At 55.3% G+C, this 12500-nt stretch overlaps 1 protein-coding gene across 2 annotated transcripts in view; it reads left to right on the plus strand.

Moving 5' to 3' along the window:
• LOC121291862 overlaps nucleotides 1-12500 on the plus strand; it is a 140686-nt gene that overhangs the window by 101980 nt on the left and 26206 nt on the right. For both annotated transcript variants that reach the window (XM_041213474.1, XM_041213475.1), the window contains exons 4-6: nucleotides 3906-4035; nucleotides 6141-6268; nucleotides 12287-12383. In XM_041213474.1, coding sequence (XP_041069408.1) covers nucleotides 3906-4035; nucleotides 6141-6268; nucleotides 12287-12383 — 355 coding nt within the window. The remainder of the gene's footprint in view (nucleotides 1-3905; nucleotides 4036-6140; nucleotides 6269-12286; nucleotides 12384-12500) is intronic.

Raw genomic sequence — 12500 nt, forward strand, 5'->3', positions numbered from 1 at the left:
CCACCCCACCACCCCACCCCCACACACCCCCCCCCCCCCCACCCCCACACCCCCACCCCCACCACCCCCCACCCCCCACCCCCACCCCCCCCCCCCACCCCCCCCCCCCCCCCCACCCCACCCCCCCCACCCCCCCACCCCCACCCCACCCCCACCCCCCCCCCCACACCCCCACCCCACACCCCCCCCCCACCCCCCCCCCCACCCCCCCCCCCCACCCCCCCACCCACACCCCCACCCCCACCCACCCCCCACCCCCCCCACCCCCACACCCCCACCCCACCCCCCCACCCCACCCACCCCCACCCCCACACACCCCCCCCACCCCCACACCCCCACCCCACCCACCCCCAACCCCCCCACCCCCACACCCCCCACCCCCCACCCCCACCTCCCCACCCCCACACCCCCACCCCACACCCCCACCCCACCCACACCCCGCCCCCACACACCCCCACCCACACCCCCACCCCCACCCCACCCACCACCCGCCCCCCCACACCCCCACCCCACCCACACCCGCCCCCACCCCACCCACACCCCCACCCCACACCCCCACCCCACACCCCCCCACCCCACCCACACCCCCACCCCCCCCACCCCCCCCCCCCCCCACCCCCACCCACCACCCGCCCCCACACACCCCCCACCCCACCCCCACCCACCCCCCCCCCCACACCCCCCCCCCCCCCACACCCCCACCCCCACCCCACACCCGCCCCCACACCCCCACCCCACACCCCCACCCCACCCACACCCCGCCCCCACACACCCCCACCCCACCCACACACCCGCCCCCACACACCCCCCACCCACCCCCACACCCCCACCCCACACCCCCACCCCACCCACACCCCCACCCCACACCCCCACCCCACCCACACCCGCCCCCAACACCCCCACCCCACCCACACCCGCCCCCCCACACCCCCACCCACCCCCACACCCCCCACCCCACACCCCCACCCCACCCCACACCCGCCCCCACACACCCCCACCCCACCCACACCCGCCCCACACACCCCCACCCACCCCCACACCCCCACCCCACACCCCCACCCCACCCACACCCCCACCCCACACCCCCACCCCACCCACACCCGCCCCCCACACCCCCACCCCACCCACACCCGCCCCCACACACCCCCACCCCCACCCCACACCCCCACCCCACCCACACCCGCCCCCCCACCCCCACACCCCACCCACACCCGCCCCCACCCCCCCCACCCCCCCCACCCCCACCCCCCCACCCCACACCCCCACCCCACACCCCCACCCCACCCACCCCCACCCCCCCACCCCACACCCCCACCCCACACCCCCACCCCACACACTCCCACCCCACACCCCCACCCCACACACACCCGCCCCCACACCCCCACCCCACCCACACCCGCCCCCCCACCCCCACACCCCCACCCCCACACCCCCACCCCACACCCCCACCCCCCCCACCCCACCCACACCCGCCCCCCCACCCCCACACCCCCACCCCCACCCCCCCCACCCCACCTCATGGGGGAGTCTTGAAGTAAGGGGGCACCGTTTAAAAATAGTGGGCGTGGGGGTGGGGTGGGTGGGGTGGGGGTGGGGGTTGGGGGGTGGGGGGTGGGGGTGGGGGAGGTGGGTGGGTGGGGGGGTAGGGTGTGTTGGGGGGGGTGTTGGGGTGGGTGGGGTGGGGGGTGGGGGTTGGGGGGTGGGGGTGGGGGAGGTGGGTGGGTGGGGGGGTAGGGTGTGTTGGGGGGGGTGTTGGGGTGGGGGGGGGGCGGTGGGGGTTGGGGGGTGGGGGTGGGGGTGGGGGAGGTGGGTGGGTGGGGGGGTAGGGTGTGTTGGGGGGGTGTTGGGGTGGGGGGGGCGGTGGGGTTGGGGGAGGTGGGTGGGGTTTGGGGGTTGGGGGTGGGGGTGGGGGAGGTGGGTGGGGGTGGGGGAGGTGGGTGGGTGGGGGGTGTGGTGGGGGTTGGTGGGGGGTGGAGGGTGTGGGTGGGGGTGTGGGGGTGGGGGGGGCGGTGGGGGTTGGGGGGTGGGGGAGGTGGGTGGGTGGGGGGGTAGGGTGTGTTGGGTGGGGAGGGCGGTGGGGGTGGGTGGAGGGTGTGGGTGGGGGTGTGGGGGTGGGGGTGGGCGGCTTGGGGGGTGCGGTGGGGGTTGGGGGGTGGGTGGGGTGGGTTGTGGGGGTGGGGGAGGTGGGTGGGTGGGGGGGTAGGGTGTGTTGGGTGGGGGGTGCGGTGGGGGTTGGGGGGTGGGTGGGGTGGGTTGTGGGGGTGGGGGAGGTGGGTGGGTGGGGGGGTAGGGTGTGTTGGGTGGGGGGTGCGGTGGGGGTTGGGGGGTGGGTGGGGTGGGTTGTGGGGGTGGGGGAGGTGGGTGGGTGGGGGGGTAGGGTGTGTTGGGTGGGGGGTGCGGTGGGGGTTGGGGGGTGGGTGGGGTGGTTGTGGGGGTGGGGGGGGCGGTGGGGGGTGCGGTAGGGGTAGGGTGTGTTGGGTGGGGTGGGTTGTGGGGGTGGGGGGAGGTGGGTGGGTGGGGGGGTAGGGTGTGTTGGGTGGGGGGTGCGGTGGGGGTTGGGGGGTTGGGGGGTGGGGGTGGGGGTGGGGGAGGTGGGTGGGTGGGGGGGTAGGGTGTGTTGGGTGGGGGATGCGGTGGGGGTTGGGGGGTGGGTGGGGTGGGTTGTGGGGGTGGGGGTGGGTCAGTGAATACGTTCGGGGCTGAGTTAAGCAGGTTTTTGTTTGACAAGCGCGTCGAGGGTTCTGGGGTTTAGGCAGGAGAACGGAGCCGAGGCCACCACCTGATCAGCTGCGATCGTATTGAATGGTGGGGCAGTCTGGAGGGGCTGAATGGCCCCTCCTGCTGCTGATATTACTCCTGACCTCATGGTCATGCCCCAGTTTCACCTTCCATGGATGTGGCGTGGACATGGCCGGCTGGGCCAGGGTTTATTGCCCATCCCTAATTGCCCCTTGTGGTGGTGGTGGGGCAGAGAGAGGAGAGCCAGTTACCTCCCCACATGACCCCTCCCCCCCCCTTTACCCTCTTCCCCCTTTCTCTCTCTCTCTCTCTGTGTGTGTATGTGTGTGTATGTGTGTGTATGTGTGTGTGTGTGTGTGTGTGTGTGTGTGTGTGTATGTGTGTGTGTGTGTGTATGTGTGTGTGTCTGTGTCTGTGTGTTTGTGTGTGTGTGTGTGTATGTGTGTGTGTCTGTGTGTGTGTCTGTGTGTGTGTGTGTGTCTGTGTGTGTGTGTCTGTGTGTGTATGTGTGTGTGTGTGTGTGTGTGTGTGTGTGTGTGTATGTGTGTGTGTCTGTGTCTGTGTGTTTGTGTGTGTGTGTGTGTATGTGTGTGTGTCTGTGTGTGTGTCTGTGTGTGTGTCTGTGTGTGTGTGTGTGTCTGTGTGTGTGTGTCTGTGTGTGTGTCTGTGTGTGTGTCTGTGTGTGTGTGTCTGTGTGTGTATGTGTGTATGTGTGTGTGTGTGTGTGTGTGTATGTGTGTGTATGTGTGTGTGTGTGTGTGTGTCTGTGTGTGTGTGTGTGTATGTGTGTGTGTCTGTGTGTGTGTGTGTGTCTGTGTGTGTCTGTGTGTGTATGTGTGTGTGTGTGTGTGTGTGTATGTGTGTGTGTGTGTATGTGTGTGTGTGTGTATGTGTGTGTGTGTGTATGTGTGTGTGTGTATGTGTATGTGTGTGTGTGTGTGTGTGTGTGTGTGTGTGTGTGTGTGTGTGTGTGTATGTGTATGTGTATGTGTGTGTATGTGTGTGTGTGTGTATGTGTGTGTGGCAAATTCCAGTGCTGTGAGTGGCTGGAGTGAATTCCTGACTTGGGGGTGTGAAAAGCAGGTGAGGGGGATTCCTGTAACCTTTCCAAGGGTAACAGGGTTGGGACTGATTCTCGCTAACTGGCTGTTTGTTTGATGTTATAGAACGGTGTGAGGGACCCTGTATCGGATGTTTACCAAGTGGACGATGGGCTTCGGAGATTAACCCAGACGGTTAATGTTGGCTCGTTGTTTCGGCTCATTCACCATTACTGCCCTCACCTCCGGCACCAAGGTACGGACTGGGGAACACCAGGAGCAGCTTCACAGGCACAACAAACTGCCGGAGAGGGATTAGGGAGGGAATTCCAGAGCTCGGGGCCCAGGCAGCTGAAGGCTATGCCGCCAAATGGGGGAGAGATTAAAACCGGGAATGTTCAAGCGGCCGGAATTAGACGAGCGCCGAGATCTCGGAGGGTGTGTTTTATATATAATTGTTCACTAGGTGCGGGTGTCGCTGGCTGGGCCCAGCGTTTGTTGCCCATCCCTAATTACCCCTTGAGAAGGTGGTGGGTGAGCTGCCTTCTTGAGCCGCTGCAGTCCATGTGGTGTAGGTACACCCACAGCGCTGTTAGGGAGGGAGTTCCAGGATTTTGTCCGTGTGGTGTAGGTACACCCACAGCGCTGTTAGGGAGGGAGTTCCAGGATTTTGTCCGTGTGGTGTAGGTACACCCACAGTGCTGTTAGGGCGGGAGTTCCAGGATTTTGTCCATGTGCTGTAGGTACACCCACAGTGCTGTTAGGGAGGGAGTTCCAGGATTTGGACCCAGCGACAGTGAAGGAATGGTGATATATTTCCAAGTCAGGACGGTGAGTGACTTGGAGGGGAACTTCCAGGTGGCGGTGTTCCCATCTATCTGCTGCCCTTGCCCTTCTAGATGATAGCGCTCGTGTGTTTGGAAGGCGCTGTCTGAGGAGCCTTGGTGAGTTGCTGCAGTGCATCTTGTAGACGGTACACACGCTGCTGCCCCTGTGCGTCGGTGGTGGAGGGAGTGAGTGTTTGTGGATGGGGAGCCGATCAAGCGGGGCTGCTTTGTCCTGACTTTTCGGAGAGGGGGGGTAGTTGAGAACCTGGAGGGACTCGGACAGAGAGCTGAAAGCTGAACACCCTCTGTCTGTTCCTTAAATTCCCTGCGTGAAGCCGGTAGAATTGTAAACCAGAGGCCTTCCCGGAGCTGGAGTCACTGATCAGTCAGCAAACCCAGAGGCTGGGAGGTGGATGGGGCTCGGTGAGAGGTAGGATCCAGGTTCTGCTGGCTGCTGTAAGTGGGAGGTTACCCGCTACCTCCAGCCCGAGTCCCAGACCAGCCTTAAACCCCCAGACGTGAATGGAGGGGCTGGAAGGGAAGTCTCGTCCTTAGTCTGCCTGGTGAGGACAAGAGTGGGCACTCAGTCCACGCCTGATAGCCTCATGTTACCAGAGCCATCCCCTTGTGAATCTTAAGGTCGTCCCAGAGCGGGGGGGGAGGAACGTCAATGATCGAGTGAGGGAGACAGGGATGGGAGGATGTACTGAAGGGTGGGAGGAGGCTCATGTGGAGCACAAGGGGCCAGCATGGAGTGGTCGGTCCGAGTGGCCCGTTTCTGTAGCGTGTTAATACTCTTCACACTCGGGTAGAGCAAGATCCCAGGAGAGCGTGACCTCACAAAACCTGAGACAGGATCTTAAAAGTGGGAGCTGAGGCAGGGAGCGTCACCAGTTTGCGAAACCTGTACCTGGTTTGATGTTTTATCACCTACAGTCGCACCCCCTGAAATCCCATCACCCTCCCTCTCGCATTTGCAGCATTTTGGAGTTCCTGTTGAGTGACAGGCTCTTCCCAACACCACGTTCCTCTGGATGTTCACCACGTGCAGAGTACAGACCGCACTCAATCAGCCCTGCTCGCAAAACCCAGAGCAAAACACCTGTTAGGTGTGATTCCATGTTTGGACAGCACTTGTTGAACAATCCTGAGCGTGCCCATAGTGACACGAACAAACCAGTTTATGATATTTACGCTCACTAGTAGAGACATACTCTCATTGCAGGGGCTCGCTCTCGCTCTCGGTCTCTGCAAGCAAAAGGAATATGTTCAAGCCTTGCACCTTTTTGTGATTTACCCGGGAGCTTGGGGAGCCTATAGTTCCCCATTGCTATCTCCATGGCAACGCCTCGGCCAATCAAAGACGACTTGCCAACCAATCAGCGCCCTTTTCTCATGTAGTATAAATTGTTGTGATAGTTTTGAAATTTGGCATTCTTGTGTTTGTCCTGATGAGTCCAAGATGAAAAGCTTTGGCAACATGTCTCTCTTTTCAGCGATAACGTGTTTGATTTTCTTCCCGCCCTTTTCTCAGTTGAATTCGGGATAGGAAGTTGTCCGGAAAGTCGGATTGAATTCTTGCTGAATTTCATCCGGGATCATCTCCATCTCCAGTGCTTTCTGTCTGTACAGGATTTTCTGTGTCTTCCTGAACTAGTGAAGGTGAGTGTACAAATCATAGACTGACTGAGTACCTCCATCCTGTCTATTCCCTTGGTGGCTCTCCCCCAGCTGAACTCTGCCACTGCTTGGCCTGCGTTACTTTAAAGCCCCTGCAACACACCATTCTCTTCCTCACTGAAGTAACAGGGATATATTTCCAACTCAGGACGGTGAGTGACTTGGAGGGGAACTTCCAGGTGGTGGTGTTCCCCATCTATCTGCTGCCCTTGTCCTTCTAGATGGTAGTGGTCGTGTGTTTGGAAGGTGCTGTCGAAGGAGCCTTGGTGAATTCCTGCAGTGCATCTTGTAGATGGTACACACACTGTGCTACTGTGCGTTGGTGGTGGAGAGAGTGAATGTTTGTGGATGGGGTGCCGATCAAGCGGTGCTGATTTGTCCTGGATGGTGTTGAGCTTCTTGAGTGTTGTGGGAGCTGCACTCATCCAGGCAAGTGGGGAGTATTCCATCACACTCCTGCCTTGTGCCTTGTAGATGGTGGACAAGCTTTGGGGAGTCAGGAGTTGAGTTACTCACTGCAGGATTCCCAGCCTCTGACCTGCTCTTGTAACCACAGTATTTATATGGCTGGACCAGTTCAGTTTCTGGTCAATGGTAACCCCCAGGATGTTGATAGTGGGGGGATTCAGCTTTGGTAATGCCATTGAATGTTGAGTGACATTATTCTAACAGCAACCTCCTGATGTTCTCTGTCTCTGTACCGACTCGGTCACCCTGAACAAAGCAGCAACCCGAATCCTTTAGCCCCAACAGACCAAGGACACTGGATCCAACAAACTGGCGACGAGAGTAAAAACGCAAAAAACCACAGACAAAAATTAGGTAAAAAGCGAGAGGGGAAAACGCAGGAAACCAGAAGAACAGAAATCGGCCTGTACCTCGGATGGTAGCTGTAAGTTAAAGAAAACTCCCTTCCTGATCGTCGGAACAATCCCCTCGGAGTATGTCGCCATTTGGAAAAGTAGTGCCATTGCACCCAGCCTCGGACACCTGGTCTCATTGTGTTGAACACCTCGCGATTTTCTTCCAGGCCAATGACCATACATGAGTGAGAAGCCTATCAGAATGGGGGCGGATACTGGCGCAGCCACTACAGAGAGCGGAGAGCACGCTTTTCGATACCGGAAAACTGGAGAACGAAGCTGATTGTAGAAGAAACTATTGAAAAGTTAAAGACTTACACAGGAGTAGACACACAAGTCATGGTGTGTGTAAAGTCATAGTGAACTACGAAAGCCAAACAGTGAGATTACCCATATAAAAACAAAAAAACTGCGGATGCTGGAAATCCACAATAAAAATCGACTCGAAACGTCAACTCTTCTCCGCCGATGCTGCCAGACCTGCTGAGTTTTTCCAGTGAGATTACCCTTGATGGTTGTAGCAGGCGAGGGACCTAGTCTCCTCAGACAAAACCGGCTGAAAGGAATGAAGTTGGAATGGACTGAAATCTTCTAACTCAGAACTAATGGGCTATCGGAACTACTACAAAAAAGACTCCTCGGTTTTCGAGGAAGAACTTGGGAAAGTTGAGGGGCTACAGGCAAGAACTTTGTGGATTCGCCAGAGGAAACACCCAGATTTGTGAGGAACACCAGTCCCTTATGTAATGTGGGAAAAGGTAGATGCACAGCTGGACAGATGAGAAAAGCAGGGAGTGATATAACCAGTGCAGCTTTCAGTGTGGACAGCACCGAATGTATCTGTTCTCAAAGCTGACCAAAAAGCGTTCCAATTTGTGGGTACTACAGACCAACACTCAGTAAAGTAGCAAAGTTGGATAGACACCCCATACCTAAATTAGAAGCTTTATACACTAGACTGGCCGGTGGAGCTGCCTACACAAAGTTAGGTTTGGGTCATGCCTACCAACTGTTGAAATTCGAGTAGGCATGCTGGGCGTTTGTCACTGTAAATACACAAGGGATTGTTCCAATACGCCCGTTTACCATTTGGTGTATCTTCAGCTTGGGCCCCGGAGAGTTTACCACAGGGACTGCCCCATGTTGGAGTTCATCTGGATGACTGGACTCACCGGAAAGGAACATTTGATGAACATGGGACAGCTTAGAGCGAGGTTGAAGAAGGAAAAGTGCACATTCCAAGCGGGAGAGGTAAATTACCTCAGTCATGGGGCCTACACGCAATTGAGGAGGAAGCGGCAGCTGTTAAAGAGTCAGCAGCACCAAGGGATACACCCAAACCGAAATCATTCCTGGGATGATCAATTACTGTGGGTGTTTCTCACCTAATCTATCGACAGAACTGACTCCGTTGTGCTTAAGAGAAACCAGAGGTGGTCATGGCAAAGGCAAGAAGAGAAACCAGAGATGGTCATGGCAAAGACAAGAAGAGAAACCAGAGGTGGTCATGGCAAAGACAAGAAGAAGCAACTTTTACAAAAGCAAATCCATTGCTACAATCTTCTAACTTCTAGTACATTTTGACCCAAAGGAAGAGTTGATATTAATGTGTGACACATCACCTTATGGAGTGGGAGCAGTGCTGTCCCATCAAGTGGATGATGGATCGGAATGACCTAGAGCATGTGTCGCACACTCAGTACTGCAGAGAAAAACTACTCTCAAATCGAAAAAGAAAGCCTGGTGATCACCTTCAGTGTTAAAAAGTTCCATCAATATATACAAGGTCGTTATTTTACCATCATAATGCACCACAAGCCATTATTGGGACTGTTCAGTGAAGACAAGGCTGTTACCCCTATAACCTCAGCAAGAGTACAAAGATGGGCACTGATCTTAGCAGCCTATGAATATACTTTGACCCAGAAGTCACATTGCAAATGCAGATGCTCTCGGTCGTTTACCCTTGCAAGTAAAAGACGAGGATGTTCCAATTCCTCAGGAACGTGTCTCGTTACTGATTTTCCTGGACTCATCGCCGAATTGTGCCAAACAAATTAAAGATGGGGCAAACCGAGACCCAGTCTCAGCCAGAGTGAGAAATCAAGTTGTTCGTGGTTGGTCACAGGAACAGGAATCTGAGGAAGTGAAACCGTGTTCCCTGGGATATGAGCAGCCAGGAAGGTATCTCATTTTTGGGGAGCACGAGTGATCGTTCCTGCAGAAGGAAGAAAGCCATTGTTATCCCAACTTCACAGTGCACCTCCTGGAATTTCCTGGATGGAGGGAGGTAGCAGGCAGGGAGATGTGGTGGCCGGGAATGGATGGAGAAATGGAAAACTTAGCGAGACGCTGTGTGCGGTGTCAGCAGCAGCAGTTCCATTCCACTCCTGGGAGAAGCTAGCAAGACCATGGCTGGGCGTACATACCGACTGTGGGGACAACGATTCTCATGACGTGCATTCAAACGGATCGCCTGAAGCGCGAGTATCAGATACCAGATAACGGAACAGTATTTAAGTGCTCAGTTTCACTGGTTGACAAGTCTCAGTGGTATTGCTCATGTGAAAATATCTCCAATCCACCGTTGTTCCAATGGACTCACCGAGAGCCTGGTTCTGACCTTCACATCTGGGCGAAAGAAATGATCTGGAGGTTCGCCTGATCTCTATCCCACTCTCGGACCAGCCCTTGTTCACCACCTGTGGAATTATTGATGAAACGCCCTCTCCGATTGAGATTGAGCTGAATGATGCCAAACTTGGGGGGTGGGGGGGAGGAGGTGGGGGAGGATAGTAAAAAGGTAGGAAACTCAGAATGGGGCATGATTGTCACAGTTGGGACAGAATGTTTAATGTAGGAGAGAAAGTATTGGTGAAAAATATGGAAAGAGCCAGCATGGTGGTTCAGTGAAATAAAAGCTGCAAAGGGGTCTCTCTCCTACCACACAAAAGTGGAAGATTGAATAGTAAGGAGACGTGTGGATCAAATATGAAGGGGAGAAACCAGATATCCAGAAATGATGTCACCAGCGTCCGAGACTGAATCAACATTTCCTGTAGGAAGAACTCGGCCGAGTACAAACGTATTTGGAGGACTGACTGTACCTGAAGCAGTTGAAGAAACAACTGAACAGGTACCTGCTGTAGAACCCGACACTCAGACAACGTCAGTGAGGGAGACTCAGAAGCACACCTCAGAAGCTGGAGAGCTGAGACCTTCTACACACGTAAGGAACCTTCTCTCCCCGGCCTCCCGAGACTGACTGTAAACAATTGAACTGTGTAAATAAGTTGATCCATTGAAAAATGGTTCAATATAACCTGAGGTGTAATATACCTTTAAGACCAGTACCGTAATGTAAGGTCACATGATCTTATTGTCCAATAGCAGCGTAGCGCGGGCTACCTCTGAGAGAGTCTTGAGTTAGTCACTGATGAGTGAAGGCAGAGTTTTGATGTGACCATTAGTTTGGTTGTAGAGTTAGTTGGTAAATAAACAGCGTGTTTATTCTAACAGCAACCTCCTGATGTTCTCTGTCTCTGTACCGACTCGATCATCCTGAACAAAGCGGCAACCCGAATCCTTTAGCCCCAACAGACCAAGGACACTGGATCCAGCAGTGACTTGGAGGGGAACTTCCAGGTGCTGGTGTTCCCATCTATCTGCTGCCCTTGTCCTTCTAGATGATAGTGGTGGTGGGTTTGGAAGGTGCTGTTGAAGGAGCCTTGGTGAGTTGCTGCAGTGCATCTTGTAGATGGTACACACGCTGCTGCTACTGTGCGTCAGTGGTGGAGGGAGTGAATGTTTGTGGATGAGGTGCCAATCAAGCGGGGCTGCTTTGTCCTGGACGGTGTTGAGCTTCTTGAGTGTTGTGGGAGTTACACTCATCCAGGCAAGTGGGGAGTATTCCATCACACTCCTTGTGCCTTGTAGATGGTGGATAGGCTTTGGGGAGTCAGAAGGTGAATTACTGGTTGCAAGATTCCCAGCCTCTGACCTGCTCTTGTAGCCATTGATCACTTTCTGGTCAATGGTAACCCCCAGGATATTGATAGTGGGGGATTCAGTGATGGTAATGCCATTGAACATCAATGGGTGATGGTTGGATTCTCTCTTGTTGGAGATGGTCATTGCCTGACACTTGTGTGGTGTGAATGTTATTTGCCACTTGTCAGCCCCGAGCCTGGATATTGTCCAGGTCTTGCTGCATTTGGACATGGACTGCTTCAGTATCTGAGGAGTTGTGAATGGTGCTGAACATTGTACAATCATCAGCGAACATCCCCACTTCTGACCTTATGATGGAAGGAAGGTCATTGATGAAGCAGCTGAAGATGGTTGGGCCGAGGACACTACCCTGAGGAACTCCTGCAGTGATGTTCTGGAGCTGAGATGAGTGACCTCCAACAACCACAACCGTCTTCCTTTGTGCTGGGTATGACTCCAACCAGCGGAGAGTTTTCTTATGTTTTGAGATAATAGTGCTGCTTGATAGCACTGTTGGTGACCCCTTCCATTACTTTACTGATGATGGAGAGTAGGCTGATGGGGCAGTAATTGGCCGGGTTGGATTTGTCCTGCTTCTTGTGTACAGGACATAACTGGGCAATTTTCCCCATTGCTGGGTAGATGCCAGTGTTGTAGCTGTACTGGAACAGCTTGGCTAGGGGCGCAGCAAGTTCTGGAGCACAAGTCTTCAGTACTATTGCCGGAATATTGTCAGTGCCCATAGTCTTTGCAGTATCCAGTGCCTTCAGCTGTTTCTTGATATCACGTGGAGTGAATTGAATTGGCTGAAGACTGGAATCTGTGATGCTGGGGACCTCTGGAGGAGGCTGAGATGGATCATCCACTCGGCATTTCTGGCTGAAGATTGTAGTAAATGCTTCAGGCTTATGTGTTGCACTGATGTGCTGGGCTCCCCCATCATTGAGGATGGGGATATTGGTGTAAGAGTTCAGTGGCTCTGTCTTGTGGTAGAGGAAGTGGGAAATTGATCCTGAAATGGGAACCTACTGCAATTTTCCACAGTTTGATGATATGTTTACTCTGTGAGAGACTCTGAGTTGCAGTTTTTAAGATGTGATCCCATTTGTTGACCACTGTAAAGCCTCATGTGTCTTTCCACTTCCAGCCTGGATTGATGGTGTTTTTAGTGGAATTATTCTGGAACCTGGAATCTGGGAATGTTCCCTGTCAGCGAGAGGGATTGAACCAAGGCAAGAGAGAGGGTGAGTTGAGGTGGAAGTCTGGTCTGTCAGGAATCTGACCCAGTTAAATATGTGGATATCGGGATCCGGAATATTTCTGTAGTATTAACCCAGAACTACTGCCAACTCCAACCCTCC

This window comes from Carcharodon carcharias, chromosome 19 (genome assembly GCF_017639515.1).
Source record: "Carcharodon carcharias isolate sCarCar2 chromosome 19, sCarCar2.pri, whole genome shotgun sequence".
Taxonomy (NCBI): domain Eukaryota; kingdom Metazoa; phylum Chordata; class Chondrichthyes; order Lamniformes; family Lamnidae; genus Carcharodon; species Carcharodon carcharias.